At 40.2% G+C, this 17,664-nt stretch overlaps 1 protein-coding gene across 1 annotated transcript; it reads right to left on the minus strand.

Annotated features, from left to right (window-relative positions):
• Positions 1-210: 210 nt before the first annotated feature.
• Positions 211-2,817, minus strand: LOC116020935 (protein POLLENLESS 3-LIKE 1-like). Its single transcript, XM_031261508.1, has 5 exons — positions 2,509-2,817; positions 2,150-2,362; positions 1,919-2,067; positions 1,769-1,837; positions 211-1,674 (listed from the first exon to the last, which is right to left on the minus strand). Exons 1-5 carry the CDS (start codon positions 2,692-2,694, stop codon positions 408-410), a joined length of 1,884 nt encoding a protein of 627 aa, XP_031117368.1. The 5' UTR covers positions 2,695-2,817; the 3' UTR covers positions 211-407.
• Between the last annotated feature and the right edge of the window lie 14,847 nt (positions 2,818-17,664).

Consider the following 17,664-nt stretch of genomic DNA (forward strand, 5'->3'; position numbering starts at 1 on the left):
GACTTCATAGTTAAATTATATAATTGTAATGAATAATTATATTCCCTAATTACCAAAGAGATATTTTTTAAAGTGGTTTTAAAAGAAAATTATAGATGGAGACAATTGTATGATAAATTGATTTACAGTGTGTCAAAGCAAATGTACTTGAGAATTACATCCCACTAAAGCACATATCATAAAAACTGCATGAATTGGTTCATTCTAATTCAAATATTGCTCTCAACTCTCTCCATTATCATACAATCAATCCAAGAAAAGTCAATTTATACAGAAAGGAAAAACCCAAGTCTAGGAACAGTGAAGATACACACACTCATAGGGGCTCTATTCACAAATAGAAAGAATCAAATCCTATATGGTATTTACACTCTGTCCTGTATGCACATTGATTGACAAACCATTCATCAAAACCTTGGACTGTCTGGAGTTATATCCTGGAAGACTTGCAGTCTGTTCCTTCGCTTTAGTAGTCTAAGAGGAGTTTGGATGGTTAAGTCCCCCCCTTCAGGTGGAACCAACTTAACAATCTCAAAATTCAACTGTGTGTGGAATGAAGAAGATGGCCATGTCTCTATTCCATCTGTACTTTGTTCAGGTTGAGTATAGTATCCACCATTGAGATCTAATGTTTCAAGACTTTGGCTTATATTCTCTGCTAGATTCTTTAGACTAGGGATCTCTCGAATTACATTGCAGTCAGCATTTTCGTCATTGAACTCCTCGTCGTCGTCTCTAAGCTCTTGACTGTTAGAGGACTTGTTGCTTTGAGTTTCGAAAGATTGCATGTCTTCTTGCTCATCTTCTTCTTCGACCATATCAGCCCAACTCTTCTTATTTTGTTGTTTCTCATTATTGGCAGATTTCTCAGTTCCTATGAGATTGAGATGTTCGGTTGTGTCAAGCAATTCAGAATTCTGTTTCAAGAAATGAGGTGCACTTGAAAAATCAACAGTTGGTGATTCTTCTTCTAAGGCAAAACTAATTGACTCCATAAATTTCTTCTTGTTATTTTGCAACGAGTAGTAGTCTCTTCTCCATTTCTCATCATGAATCATCTTTGGCAATGTAGATTGAGTTTTCATAACATTGCAATTTTTCCAGTGACCCAAATCAGATCTCAGCAGCTTCTCATTAGTAGAAGGTGGTGGTAGAAAGATGCAAGTAGTATTATTATTGCTTTCAAATGACAATTTTCTGCTAGTTCTGGACCATCCTCCTTTCTTCTGATGGCCATTATTATTGAATGATGACCATGCAGCAGCACATCTTCTTGGTTGCGTAAAGGGTCCTCCTCCCGGGGATTCTAGATGTCCACCGCCATATTTTCTCCAGCAAGAAACAGAATCTCTCTTCAATTTATCAACGGTTAAAAGCCGTACAACAGTCCCTCCTTTGCTGTCAGATTCAACATCTAATGTACTAGTGGAGGATGTTCTTCCTTTACAAATCTCTCCTCCCGCCACCATACTACCGTTCTGTGACTCAAATTCAGCAAGCATTTCCATGGCTCGTTCTAGGGACTTGTGACACGAGTCATCCATCTCCCTATAATCAGATGAAGCCCTTATGGATTGAAGCAGAAACTTCGCCTCAGCAATCTTATTCATGTGCATCAAGCAGATTGCAAGATTGCACTGCTTATTCTTATCTGGCTCAAGGGAAAGAGCTTTTCTGCAACAAAATATAATACCCAAATTGTAATTTTTTTTTTTTTTTTTAGCATTGCCACTAAAAGTTTTGCAAGCATGGAGTCAATTCTACATACCTGTAATTCTCTTCGGCTGATTTATAATTCTTCAAATGCATGTGTGCCCAGGCCAAGTTACCTAGCAATCTGCATTTTGAATGATACTGAGTTGAAGTGAAAAGCAGAAAACTAAGTTGAAATTAAGCCAAAGCAGATAGATAAACATACCTTGAGTACTCTTTCTCAAGTGTGATTTCAACCTTTTTGCCCTGAGATCTAGCTGTCTTAGTCTTCTTCCCACCAAAAGCTATGCCCTCTTCAATGTTCTTAAGTTTATGTTCAATCATTTCAATTTCCTCTTCGATTCTACCCGATCTCTGAAACAATTAATATGACCCCCAGCCCCATGAGGCAAGGCAAGAACACCAAAATGAAACCATAATTTGAGAATTAGGTTACCTTGTAGAGTTCAATCAATATATTGTCAATGGATTCCTGTGAGTCTGTAGGGCTAAGATGGCGAAAAGACTTGATTGCTTCAATGGCTTCATCTGAACGGTTGAGCTGTTTCATCACAATAGCCATGTCTTTAAGAGCACTATCAACTCGATCACCAGAATTTATAGCTGCCCAGAACAGCGAAACTGCCCGGCTTGGATCCTTTTCGATTAACTGCCCATCATATTATATTCTTGATTTCATAAGATTTTCAAGGAATCAAGAAATAACTGAATAATACACAGAATTCTGGAAAATTTAAAGAATTGATATGATATTCAACATGGAGGAATTCATCAAACTCGATCAAGAACACTGACCTGAACATGTTTAGCCCGGACATAGGGAGAATCGCCGGCGGGTACTTTGTGAATGACGTGAAAGAGATCCTGTTTGCCGGCGCTGTGAGGACGAGGCGGCTTACACTGAGAGGCCGGCACCGGCGAACCACTTAACTTGAGCGGCTGCGGCGTAAAGAAACCCCTTGGATTCTCGTTAGCCAACATCTCTAGTCCTCGCCGGATTCTCTAACCCAAAGAGAGAGTAAGTTTACTGAATTCTTGGAGACCCTTTTCAATGGGGTAATGATTGCAAAATCACTGTTGAAGAAACATACAAAATGTTCAGAAAGTCGCCTTTTTCCTCTCGCCGGAAAATTTCAGAAGAGAAAATTGGAGAAAACCAACTGAAAGGCAATAGCCGTTGTATATGTATCCGTTGGGAAACAACTTCGCGAAGCGATGGGACGCGTAGCTTAGACGCGCTCTCCTTTTGTTGTTTCTAACTAGCTAGCTACCTAAAATTTTATCTATTCTAAAATTTTTAAATAATAATCCACTTAACAATGTGAACTACAAGTTTGTTACCCTTCTGATGCAAATGCAGTGGTATGCTTTAACAAGTACCTAGCGGATCCAAGATTGATATCAGTCCTCGTTAGTTCTTTTTTTTGAAAACATCCTCGTTAGTTCTGAAGCGCTTCGGATGTACTCATCATATTGTTGCTAGATATTGGTAAACAGTAAAGCGCATATAGATCTAGAGTGAAATTGAAAGCTCGCATGTTTTGCTCAATTTAATTATTTGAAGGTTCCCAAGGTAATTTGTGACTTTCAACCTATTGAATTACAGCGATGCTAGAGACTTTGTTGCCTTTAATATGATTTTGTTTTGTATTGTTTTTTTTTAATCTGGTCTTCATGGAGAGTTCATTGGCGACTTTAATAGCAGTTTTTGATGCCATTCAATAGTGGGTCAAGTCGTGGTTTCCCTCTTCGTCGACAAGCTTGCCGATGCTTCTATAGCCTATCCCCTAAGCCAAGTGAGTACATAGACTTCCATCATCAACAACAACGGATTTTTCTCCAGCAGCAATGGTTGTGAAGATGGTAGTGACATGCTGAACCAAATGTCCGATGGCATCTCCACTTTCAATGATAGTAGTTGTAGTGACATCGATTTTGTAGGGATTTTCTGACGATGTCCCTTCCGAGCAATATAGTTACTTCTCCAATGATAGTCTCCGGTGACAAGAGTTCAAAAAATGGTGGAATGCAACCTAGAAAACTAATTTCTAGTAGCTCCAGTCTGTTCTTAGTGTTCGATCGCATCTTCAGCGTACTAAGATTTCTTTGATCATTTCAGAAGGTGAGAGTCCAAACAATGGTGGAGCATATCCCAAAAGATCGATTCTAGCAGTTTCATTTCCAATGTCTTTAATCTCTATAGGGTTCATTCTTTGAGCATACGTTGTATATAACATGAATTTTGCATGTTCAAGATTAAATAAAAAATATATATCACAATTATAATTTGAGATTTTACTGTTTCTTGAATACAATAAGATCATTTAGTTTACTGGAATTTATCATTCAATTTCACTTACTGTTTCACGATCTTATTAACCTATTAATAATTCAGATAGTTAAATATGCAACTAATGTAAATTAAATGACAAAGAAACGCAATCAACACAGAATTTGTTGACCCAATTCGATGCAACCAACATCTACACCTTGGGGACCACCATCGGTGAATCCAATCCGCTATATCAAGTAGTATTCAAACAAACGGTAAGAGGAACGATATGACCAGTATGTGATACACCTCATACTATACAGTACCCACTCTATAAACACCATAGACGGATTGATGAAGTTCGGTGATCTTCACAACAACTATCGAATTTCCTAATTCACCTATCGTTACACCATTGCTAACATAGAATACAGTCTAAAGATGTGATAAAATCACACAAGTGTGTTTCTCTCAAGATCAGTTTAGATCAATGTTGAAGATGAATATCTTGAGAAAGAAAATTAGAGAATAACTTGAATCTGAAATCCTTTTAGAGAGGAAATTTTCAATAAAAGTGATTTCTTATATTTCAACAACCAAAAATCAACTCTCTTCAGGTAATACTGTGATCATATATGGTGAGAAGGGTCTAGATATTTCCAAGTAAATCTAATTTTCCCTTTCACCCTTGAGGCTAGTGTTAGAGATCTCGTTCATTGACCATTAGATCTCCCAACGGACTTATACATTCGTGTAAATTGACTCAAGACGGTTATATCCTTGCTAGTTGTAAAATGGACGCATGTGATAGACTTCAAACACTGGTGATAATATCAACTGTACTTAGTTCTAGGTTCAAATAAAATAGAGTATTATCCCAACATAGCTTTCAATGCAAGGATAGAGATGGATCAAAATACCTTATTAGACCTCACGTGAAACCCTTAGTTCCGAATCCTCAAAGACTTAAGAAGAATCCCGTTGTAGCTTCAAGTACCTTTGATGATTCAATCTTCAATCAACTAGAGTCCGATCTAGTTTCCTTCAATTAAAGAATGATTCCACAAACCTAAATCTAAAGTTGAAGAGAGGAAGAATGATTCGAGTCCACGAATCAATTGCTAGTTGAGTCCACGAGCTAGCCACTAATTGAGTCCACAATTAGCAATAAGGTTTCTTACACAAGTGTACAAAAAGACTAAAGAATTTTATTGAATGAAAAGTTGTCTTAAATCTTTTATGTTCATGCTTTATTCATAGGTAGAGGGGCAGCATTGTTGTCCTAAATACAATGAGAAACAGAGTCCTACACCTAATCTATAAATGCAAGTAAAAACAGTCCTATTTAGAAAGGAAATTAAGGTGTTATCTCCAGAGACTAATTTAAAAAAAACAAAATGAAAGTTCATTTTTGGGTGCCTCACACTCTTGTCACACCATATCACAAATTCTAATCTCTAAAACGAGTTATGTCTATATAAGAATGTAATACTAAGGAAAAAGAATGCAGCTCGTGTCTGAAACGCTCTCAGAGTTAACAACGCCGATGGCGACCACACGGTCGCCGGAGGACCAAGATTTACTAGAAAGAAGTACCAAGAAATCTAAGCGAGGAAGGGAGACAAAGAACAGAACCGAAGCGTCACCGGAAGTCGAGATGGTTCAGGAAACCCCAAACTCAGCCGGATTGAAATCGCCGGAATCGGCCCAATGGAGAACCCCAGCGGCGACGCCAAATCATGCATGGCACCAAGAACAACCTCAAGAGCGTCCAGAAGAAGAACCGGTCTTAGATGAGGAAGTTATGAATGAGGATGAAGCAGATCCGATGTGCCCTGTTATTCCCATTACGAAGGAGGAAAAGGAGAGACTTCGCCGGCCGTGGAAAAGATCGCTCATCATCAAGGTTCTTGGCCGAAGAGTGACTTACTCATACTTGCGGCAAAGATTGCTCAAGATGTGGAAACCGGAGGCTACTTTCGAATTGATAACACTGGATTCGGATTTTTTCTTGGCGAAATTCGAAGCACTCCACGACTATGAGTTCGCCAAATTCGAAGGACCATGGATGATTATGGATCACTATCTGGTGGTTCAAGAATGGAAACCTAACTTCGACCCAAGGGATGATAAACCAAGTAAGTTACTAGCCTAGGTTCGGTTTCCGGCTCTGCCGGTAGAATATTTCGATGATGATTTTCTGGTAAAGATTGGCAAGAATGCAGGTAGACCGATTAAAGTAGACACTACTACTAGTCTAGTTTCGAAAGGCAGTTTTGCTAGAGTCTGTGTGGAAGTCGATATCTCAAAAACTTTAATTTCAAAGTTCACCCTTGAACAAAAGGTCTGGCCAATTGTGTATGAAGGTTTACATTTGGTATGCTTTAGTTGTGGATTATATGGGCACAGGGCAAAACAATGTGGGAAGGACTCCCCAATGGCACCACAGGTTCCGGTGGAGGTGGATGCCCCCATTCAGAACAGAGGGGTACAGCCAGAGACTCGAAACGTTTTCACGCACCAACGCCAATCTGCTGCCCACCAGTTCAAGGATAACTTTGGTCCTTGGATGTTGGTTTCAAGAAAAGAGATAAGAGGGAGAGGTAGAGGTGGCGGTCCAAATTCAGGGTACCATCCGACAAGGAATACTTTGTATACCCCAAGGTTCCCGCAAGGAGGAGTTGATACGCAATCGCGCTTCGCGCTACTAGAAGGACTAGAGGAGGAGGGCCAGGTACCCGGGCAGGGAGGAATAGTTACTGGAACAACTCCCATTAGCTCAAAGGAGAATCTTCCTAGGATCATAACCAATCAACGCTAGAAGCAAACGTATGACCACCAATTCTCATTTGGGATTCAACAGCAATATAATGCCCAAGCAGGTCAACATGCTCGATATATTCCACCTCATAGAGGAGGGTCCAATTTGAGAGGTGGCAGAGGCGGGACCTCAAGACAAGCGGCGGCCGAAATACAACATACAGTAGTACGGGGTTATAACAAAGGAAAGAGTATTGTAAGTTCAGTAGTCGGTGCGGGGACAGACCAGCCGGAATGTTCGCACATTGTACCAGACAATACTTTACTGGGAGATCCACCAGACATCCCTGCAATCTTTGATGTTCGGAATGAACCTCCCGTTGAGGCGATGGAGGGCTTAGAGAGTAATCCTGGTCAATATGACCACGAGGCCAATGGCCACATGCGCCCATGAGCGCTTGTTGTTTGGTTATTTATTTTTAATATGATATGTTTGATATGGAACTACCAGGGTGCGGCATCAAATTCGTTTCGCCGCACTCTGAAGAATTATACTCGAATGTTTAACCCTTCTATTGTTTGTCTGTTAGAACCTAGAGTGTCAGGAGATCAAGCTAACAGGATTTGCTCTAGCTTTGGATTCGAAGATTGGGTTCGTGTGGAAGCAGTAGGATTCTCGGGTGGCATCTGGGTCCACTGGAATCCAACAGTTAATGTTACTGTGATAAAAACTCACCCGCAATTTGTCATTTTGCAGGTTAATGATGGGAGAACCAATCCCTGGATGTTAACAGTTGTATACAGCAGTCCTAGTCTCATGCTGCGCAGAAGTCTCTTTACAGATCTACGCCTGCAAGATTTTGGCCCTCACAATCAATAGCTCACAATTGGAGATTTCAACTCAGTCACAGGCCCCAATGAGGTCAGCAACCCCGATGTTTTTAACCAAGCCAGAAGCACAGATTTTAATGAATGGATTTTCTGGGAGGGTTTAATGGATTTAAACTACCGGGGATCAACGTTTATCTGGGCAAGAGGGGTGAACACTCAGTTCTATAAAGCTGCAAGACTAGACCGTGCCCTTGGAAACTCAGAATGGATGCTTCGTTTCCCAGATGCTATGTTAGAACATCTCCCGATGATGGATTCAGACCACACCCCATTACTTCTAAACACAAATCCAAGTGAAAATCATGGGGGTAGGAAGAAGTTTAGGTTTAATGCTGCACGGACCACCCACAACAAGTTCTTTGAACAAATACAGGATATATGGGAAGCAGAAGATGAGCTGGAATTAAACAACAGGCGTATGGCGGAAGCCCTGACTAACTGGAACAAGGAAACATTTGGGAACATATTTCAAAGAAAAAAAAAGAATGTTGGCCAGATTAAGAGGGATTCAACGCTCTTTAGCCTAGCACATGAGGTCTGATCTTATTAAACTCGAAAGGAAACTCCAGAAGGAATTAGAAGTCACACTTCATCAAGAAGAATTGTTATGGTATCAACGGTCAAGGGAGGAGTGGATTACATCGGGGGATCGAAACACAAGGTTCTACCATCTAGCTACACTGACCAAAAAAGGTGCGGTTAAGAGAGGTAGTCTGAAGAAGGAGGATGGAAGTTGGATCACAGAGGACCATCAGATAATCGAACACATACAAAATCAGTTTAGTAAGCTATTTACTGATGAGCAGATTTCGCAACCACAGCAACAGATGTGCAGCCAGTTCCCGGTTCTTAGTAATGAAGAGTGGCAGGAGATAAACAGTCCCTTCACACTAGAGGAAATTAGGAAGGCGTTGTTTGATATGGAACCAACCAAGGCACCAGGACCGGATGGATTTACCGCAATGTTCTATCAAAAAGCTTGGGGTGTAGTTGGAAAATCACTCATAAAGTTTGCAATGAATTTTTTCAAAGAAGGGACGCTGCCAGTTGAGTGCAATGATACGCTAATCTGCCTGATTCCCAAAGTCCCTAAACTAGAAACGGTCAATCAATTATGGCCTATTGGGTTATGTAATGTCGCATATAAATTGATAATCAAGGTGATGGCATCAAGATTACAAAAGGGGCTCACAAAGCTTATTGGTCCATACCAATCAAGCTTTATTCCGGAACGACAAATTTCGGACAATATCCTTGTGTTTCAAGAAGTCTTGAATTCAATGAGGATTAAACAAGGTTCAACGGGCTGGATGGTGATGAAAATAGACTTGGAAAAGGCGTATGATAGATTGTCGTGGAAATTTATTAACAATACTCTTAATGATGCAGGTTTCAACGACACTTGGAGGATGTTGAGATTCACTGTATTCTTATGTGCTTTTATTAGTTTTTATTTGCTTTTATTAGTATTTATTTCCTAGATAACTGTTAGTATCCCTAGGTGCTGTTAGTATTCTTCTACAGCCTATATATATTGTTGTCAATGATTGTTTGTAGAAAGTTCTAACGAATATATCTCTTCTTCTTCAACATGGTATCAGAGCCACCTCCTGTGGCCTGATTTCTTTTTTCCTCCTTCGCATGAACAGTATGAACAGTAGCAGTACTGTTCATCAAACCCAAAACAAAATTTCCAGACTTTTTTTTTACAAAATCTGAAGAGCCAACTCCAGTCTAGAGATTTTCCAGTCTGGTTCACGACTCTCCCCTGACTGCCTGATTTTCCGGCGAGGATTTCCAGTCTGGTTGGTGTCCCTCCCCTGCCTCGTCTGGTAATATCTTTCCTTTTTTTTTCAACCATGTCTTCAACTGGAACTGGTGAAACCTTTTTTTTTTCAACCATGTCTTCAACTGGAACTGGTGAAACCTCTGGCAGTGTTGAAAATGCTTTCCCTAGCTCAGGTGAAACCTCTGGCAGTGTTGAAAATGCTTTCCCTAGCTCAGTTTTTGTGCCTGGCAGTGTTGAAAATGCTTTCCCTAGCTCAGTTTTTGTGCCTAACTGTGTTGAAAATGCTTTCCCTAGCTCAGTTTTTGTGCCTAACTTATCTGGAAATCCTGTTATAACCTCTGAAAAATTATGTGGGTCACAAAACTATCATTCTTGGTCGAATGTCGTTGAAATGTGGTTTATGGGCCAAGGTGTTATTGACCATTTGGAAAAGGGGGTAGAAGAGGTTACAGAAAATGAAAAGGCAATTTGGAAAAGGGTAGATGCTCAACTTTGTAGTCTCCTATGGCAATCCCTTTCACCTGAGTTAGTTCAGTTGTTTAGAGTTTTTAAAACATGTGTTGAGGTTTGGAATCAAGCTAAAGCCTTATACACCAATGATATTTCACAATGTTACACAGTTGTTGATAATTTGGTTAATTTAAAGAAGGATGGTGTGAGTATGGAAGCCTTTCTTGGAAAAACTCAAAGTTTATTGACTGAATTTAATAAACTATTACCAATTGGAGGGACACCTGCTGAACAGACTGCCCAAAGGGAAAAATTTTTTGTTGTCCTCGTTTTATCTAAATTAGGCCCTGAGTTTGACAATACTCGAAACCAGATTCTTGGGAATAACGTTGTGCCAGGAATCAAAGAATTGTTCAAACGCCTTCTTCAAGTGGCTTCTTTTCCTGGTGAGATTCCTGGACCCACCACAGAACAGTCTGCTCTTGTGATCCAAGGAGGTCGAGGTAACAATTCGGGCAATCGGAATAAAGACCGTAGTGGGCAGAAAAATGCTAGATACTGTGATTACTACCATAGATCTGGACACACACGGGACCGATGTTGGAAGCTACATGGGAAACCATTGCCTGCCCCTACAAATGTGGCTCAGCTCAATCAAGAAGGATTTGGCTCTAAAACTATCTCTCTTGCAGAATATGAAGAATTTGCCCGGTTTAAAGCTAATGCCCAAGCTGTTGTTGTCACTCCTTTGGCTCATACTGAAGAGACTCATACTGCTCTTGTTTCTCAATCTGAATCTCTTGGACCACGGGTCCTTGATTCAGGTGCCTCTGAACATATCTGTGATAATTCTTCTTTATTGACTCACCTCACAAACTCTAAGTCTCTCCCGTCCATTGTGTTTGGTAATGGATCCATATGTACTAATAACGGAGTGGGTAAAGCGAGACCTCTTCCTAATCTACTTTTATCATCAGTTTTGTATATACCTGCATGTCCTTTTAATTTGATTTCCATTCGTCAGCTTACTCACTCTCTAGATTGCCTTGTCACCTTTTCTTCTGATTCTGTCATTATACAGGACCGTCGTTCGGGGAAGACGATTGGCTCGGGGTATGAATCAAAAGGGTTATACCGTCTATCTACTCCTGCTTCCACTGTCTGTAGTGCTACTATTCCTCCGTCCCTTACTCATTGTCGTCTAGGTCATCCAAGTTTGAAGAAACTTCAACAACTTGAACCGAGTCTCTCAAAGTTGTCTTCACTTGAGTGTGAATCTTGTCAATTGGGAAAACATTCAAGAAGTTCCTTCCCTGAACGAGTTAACAAAGTATCCTCATCCCCTTTTTTCTTTAGTACACAGTGATATTTGGGGTCCTTGTCGTGTCACTTCTGTGTTAGGGTTCAAGTATTTTGTTACTTTTACTGATGACTTTTCTCGTTGTACTTGGGTTTTCTTAATGCGACAACATTCTGAACTGTTCAACATCTTTCAAAAGTTTAATAATGAGGTTAAAAATCAATTTGGAGTGTCTATTAAAACCCTTCGAAGTGATAATGCCAAGGAATATTTTAATACTCCTCTGTCTATCCTTCTTGAATATGAAGGTATTCTCCATGAGTCTTCTTGTCCAGATACCCCACAGCAAAATGGTGTGTCTGAACGAAAGAATAAGCATCTAGTGGAGACTGCTCGGACTATGCTTCTTCACTACAAGCATCTAGTGGAGACTGCTCGGACTATGCTTCTTCACTACAAAGTTCCTTCTTATTTCTGGGGAGACGCTATCCTTCATTCATGTTATCTCATTAACCGTATGCCATCATCTGTTCTACACGGTAAAATACCCTATAGCATATTGTTTCCTCAAGAGCCTTTACACAAGCTTCCACTTAAGGTTTTTGGTTGCACTTGCTTTGTTCGGGATATTACCCCCGGTCGTGATAAACTCTCACCCAAATCCTTGAAGTGTATTTTTGTGGGGTACTCTAGGGTTCAAAAAGGGTTCAGATGTTATTGCCCTGGCACACGACGGTTCTATGTCTCACCAAATGTTACCTTCTTTGAGTACACTCCATTCTTTTCATCCGACTCTACAAGGGTTGTGGATCCTTTTCCTGATGTTCTACCGGTTCCCTCATTTGAAGGAGGGATAGAAATACCTCTGTCTCCTAGTGTCCTACCTCCCAATACATCACAAGGTGTCCTACCTCCCACTACATCACAATCCCGCACTGTCTCTCCTTTCTAGTTCACCTATCATCGTCGATCAAAGGTACCACCAACCACTACTGCTGATTCATCTCCTGAGTTGGTTCTTCCCTCAGATCCGGTTCCTGCTCCTATCTCCAATACTCCCATTGCTAGTCGAGTGGGTAACAGGTCTACTTGCAATCCCTACCCTATATACAATTTTGTCTCTTATCATCGGTTTTCCCCTGTTTATAATGCTTTCATCTCCAGTTTACCATCTGTTTCTGTTCCTAAAACTGTTAAGGAGGCTCTTTCCCATCCTGGTTGGCAACAAGCTATGGTGGAAGAAATGGTTGCTTTGCATTCCTCAGGAACTTGGGACTTGGTTCCATTACCGCCTGGCAAAACGGTTGTTGGTTGTCGATGGGTCTACAATGTCAAAATTGGATCTGATGGACAAGTAGATAGACTCAAAGCTTGACTCGTGGCCAAAGGGTATACTCAAGTGTTTGGTATTGATTACACTGATACATTCTCTCCTGTAGCCAAGATCTCTTCCATCCGAATCTTTCTATCTATTGTTGCTATACATCATTGGCCTTTATACCAGTTGGACATCAAGAATGCATTTTTACATGGAGATCTGAAAGAAGAAGTATATATGGAGCAACCTCTTGGTTTTGTTGCTCAAGGGGGGGAGACTGACTTGGTCTGCAATGGTTTTGTTGCTCAAGGGGGGGAGACTGACTTGGTCTGCAAACTAAAACGCTCTCAAGGGGGGGAGACTGACTTGGTCTGCAAACTAAAACGCTCTCTTTATGGACTGAAACAGTCTCCACGTGCCTGGTTTGGACGTTTTAGTACAGTTCTACAAGAGTTTGGGTTAGTTCGGAGCAAAGTGGACCACTCTGTGTTCTACCGGCATCAACAAGGTAAGAGCATTTATCTTGTTGTTTATGTCGATGATATTGTTATCACAGGAGATGATGCAGAAGGAATACTCCAGTTGAAACAGCATCTTCACCAACACTTTGAGACAAAAGATCTTGGAAAATTGAAATACTTCTTAGGGATAGAAGTTGCCCAGTCAAAGCAAGGGATTTGTATATCTCAACGAAAATATGCTTTGGACATATTAGAGGAAACAGGTATGCTTGATTGCAAACCAATTGATACTCCCCTGGATCCTAACGTTAAGCTTGTTCCGGAACAAGGGAAGCCCTTTTCAGATCCAGGAAGATATCGAAGATTGGTTGGAAAATTGTTATACTTAACAGTCACTCGCCCTGACATTTCTTTTGCAATTAGCACTGTAAGTCAATTTTTGGCCTCTCCGTGTGATAGCCATTGGGATGCTGTCATTAGAATTTTGCGATACATCAAGAAGTCACGAGGAACCGGGGTGTTATACAAAGATCATGGAAATACAGAGATTATCGGGTATACTGATGCAGATTGGGCTTGTTGCCCTTGGGACAGAAAATCAACATCTGGGTACTGTGTTTTTCTTGGTGGCAACCTAATATCATGAAAGGGCCTATGAAACTGATGTGCGACAATCAAGCAGCCTTGCATATTGCATCCAATCCCGTCTTTCATAAGAGAACAAAACACATCGAGATCGATTGTCATTTTGTTCGTGAAAAGATTGCATCCGGAGAAATTGTTACCTCATTTGTGGGTACAAATGATCAGTTGGCTGACATCTTCACCAAAGCTTTAAGAGGTCCTAGAGTTGAATATTTGTGTCACAAGCTTGGAGCCTTTGACATCCACGCTCCAGCTTGAAGGGGGTGTTGAGATTCACTGTATTCTTATGTGCTTTTATTAGTTTTTATTTGCTTTTATTAGTATTTATTTCCTAGATGACTGTTAGTATCCCTAGGTGCTGTTAGTATTCTTCTACAGCCTATATATATTGTTGTCAATGATTGTTTGTAAAAAGTTCTAAGGAATATATCTCTTCCTCTTCAACAGAGGAGAAATATTATGACATGTATATCTACTACAAGACTGGCAGTAACATGGAATGAACTCCAATCTGAGTGGTTTACACCGGGTCGTGGAATTAGACAAGGAGACCCCATATCACCCTTATTATTTGGGCTTTGCATTGAAAAATTAAGTCATATTATATGTGATGCTTGAAGGGTATATGGAAAGGGATTAAAATCACTAGACATGGCCCCATGTTAACACACTTGCTTTTTGCAGATGACATGGTTTTATTTGGAGAAGCTACACCAACACAAGCTGAAGAGATGAAAAGATGCCTGGATGAGTTTTGTATGATGTCTGGCCAAAGGGTTAATTTCAACAAGTCAAGTATCTTTTTCTCTAAGAATACCCTAGTTGCTGTTCAGGAAGACATATCTGCTCTATCTGGAATTCCTAAGGTCAGAAATTTAGGAAAATACTTAGGAATTCCGTCGATCCACGGTAGATTGAAAAACGAGACATTCTCTGGTATTCTGGAAAGGATGCGAAGCAGATTGGCGGGATGGAAAGCCAAAACACTATCGCTGGCAGGCAGACAAGTGCTGGCACAATCAGTTTTGTCCTCAGTCCCTTTCTACACGATGCAAACCACGCTAATACCTAAAGGGGTCATCGCGAACATGGAAAAATTAATCAGAGGCTTCTTATGGGGTAATCTGGAAGGGGAGAAAAGGTGCAACTTGATCAGATGGGACACGGTTACTAAAAGCAAAGAAAATGGTGGCCTAGGAATTCGGAAACTTGCTGAAATGAATATAGCATTCCTAGCAAAACTAGGATGGCGAATAATGATGAATGAAGATAATCTGTGGGTGCGAGTGTTCAAAGCCAAATATTCGATTCAATCAATAGATTGCTCGAGGTGGCGTCCAAAGACTAATATGTCTAATGCTTGGCGAGGTATATTACTAGCAGTCCCTACACTACAGCACGGCACCAGAAAGTTGGTAAGAAATGGAAGGAACACTTTATTCTGGAGAGATGTCTGGATAGGTGACAAACCACTACAAGATAGAGCCTTATCTTCAATTCCCCTAACTGAGATGAACAAATCAATGGCTGATTATTGGGACAAAGGGTGGAAGTGGAGCAGACTCGACAACTTATTACCAAATGAATGTTTATGCAGCATAGCAGCCGCAATATTAGCTGAAGAAGACAGTGAACCAGACTCCATTGGATGGAAAGGGGGATCGAGTGCAAGCTTTACAGTAAGCTCAGCCTATAACAATGCGACAAGTGAGGGATCTCCAGTAGAAGCAGCTAAATGGAATAACATCTGGAAGCTTAAAATCCCAAATCGAATCAAGACTTTCATCTGGCTCGCTAGACATGAAAAAATTCTCACCAATGACAATCAAAGAAGAAGAGGCTTAACTGAAGATGACAAGTGTTGGAACTGCCCCAATGCGATTGAGGACACGGAACATGTGCTGCGCAGATACCCTATAGCAGCGGAGATTTGGAATGCAGTGTTATCAAATTATCATATGACACATTCAGCTAGTCCCCTACTAGAATGGCTAGACAAAGGTATCTCAATTAAGAACTCTGGGAATACCCCGAGCGATGACAAAGTACTATTCGCCATCACACTATGGTGGATATGGAAGTGGCGCAATGATGCCATATTCAACAATAAGTTAGCCCCCCCTGCAGGTCAGAGTGAACTGGATCAGATCCCAATGGATTGAAACAAGCAATGCTTTTATTAAAGCTAAATTTCATATGAATAAGGAGAAACAAAGAAGCTGGAAGAAGATGTGCTGGGCAAAACCGCAAGGTGAATTCATGAAAATGAATGTTGATGGCGCTGTGAATTTGACAACCAATAGAGCTGGATGCGGAGGAATTCTAAGAGATAGCAAAGGAGAATGGAGAGGAGGCTTTGTAAATAATATAGGGGTTAGCACACCTCTCCAAGCTGAGGCATGGGCACTCCTAAGAGGCATTCAAGTTGCAACTCAACTAGGATGCAGAAAGGTTATATTTGAATGCGATTCGAAAGAGGGCCATGAACAAGAATACCATAACAAATGCAATTGCACAGAATATTGTATCAGCCTGCAAGAAAGAGATATGCAGACTTGAAACCTGGAAGGTAGCATGGATTGCACGAGAACAGAACGCCACTGCCGACAAATTGGCTGCATTAGCCATAGTATGTGATAGAGGCCTTCATATCCTCAAGGAGCCTCCACAGGTTGCCATTGACACTTTAGAAGATGAGGCTATTGGTATTCCCTGTTGGCGTAATACATTTGGCAATAGCTAAAATTCTGTAATCAAACATTCTGGGTATCCCCCTTCCATTTGCATATAAAAAAAAAAAAGGAAATTAAGGAATCCTTTCTAAATACAAATTAGTGTTTTCTCTCTCATACCAAACATTTTAACTAATGATAGACCCAAAATAATAAGGCTAATTTGGGCCTAATTTAATTCCAAAATTAGCACTTAAACAATTATAAAAAACAGTGAGTTATTCTTCATCTTTTGCAATTGGGCTTGACTTGGATTCCCACAATCTTTGAACATAAGTCATAACCAATGAAGAGTTGTCTTAATTATTTGGACTTGGACCTTGTGATTGGACCACTATAATTCTTTCCTCTATCAAATGAACTTCTTATTGGCCTTTCTTATTCCTTCCACCAATGATGCTTTAAGAGTGTAGTGATGGGCCTTGTGAAGAGCTTAATATGGACTCTTATTGGATCCCATGTGTGTTGGTTCCTATTAGGTGGCATAGGTTCTGTTCTAGCATATCTTCAATCAGTCACGAACCAGATACACTAAGCCCTAATCTAATATTGCCATAATAATCAATCAATTATATAGGTGGGTACAAGCATAAAACACTAACAAACTCCTCATTTAGTTATTATTTGACAAAACAATAAAAATTAGTCAATTTTACATGCTAGGCAAAAGAAGAAAAAAAACACTTTAAAAGATCAATTACATTTCAAAGTAAATTGATTAAACAATTAAACACAAAAAGTCCAAAGGGAAATTATCTCATTGTCTCAAATACCACCCATAAAAAAGAAATCTATTTTCAACCAACTAGTAGATTTTTCAACGAACGATCAAATCATCAAAAAGAGAACGTTCATCATAAATGTCATCCCCTTAAATAGCAGCATCACACACCATCATCAAAAGACCACACTCACTCCCCCTTTTGGGCAAATGGATAGCCAAATATCATATTTCCTCAGCAAGAGGATCTTCATCAACTTCAAGTTCTTGCTAACCACTAGGTTCAGCAAGGCTTATCCTCAAGCAGGGGTTCTTGCAGGGGAGTCCTAATCCTTAATGTTAACTTCTTGTTCAAGAGACTGATTGTAAACTATTTAATCACCTTGGGACTAAACTTATATCATTTCTCCCTCATGTAAATATTGTGGAATTTGGAGCTAGTGAGATTGTTGATATCAGCTGTCAAATTGTAGTAAAATTCCACAACAAACAACTCGGACCAATGACACACATTAACACACATTGTTCACTATTTGGAGGGTACCCACTTCAATCAATAAGGGCACTATATTGCAGGTGGAATTGAACTGTTGAATATCAATTCCTCTTTGT

This window comes from Ipomoea triloba, chromosome 5, assembly GCF_003576645.1.
Source record: "Ipomoea triloba cultivar NCNSP0323 chromosome 5, ASM357664v1".
Taxonomy (NCBI): domain Eukaryota; kingdom Viridiplantae; phylum Streptophyta; class Magnoliopsida; order Solanales; family Convolvulaceae; genus Ipomoea; species Ipomoea triloba.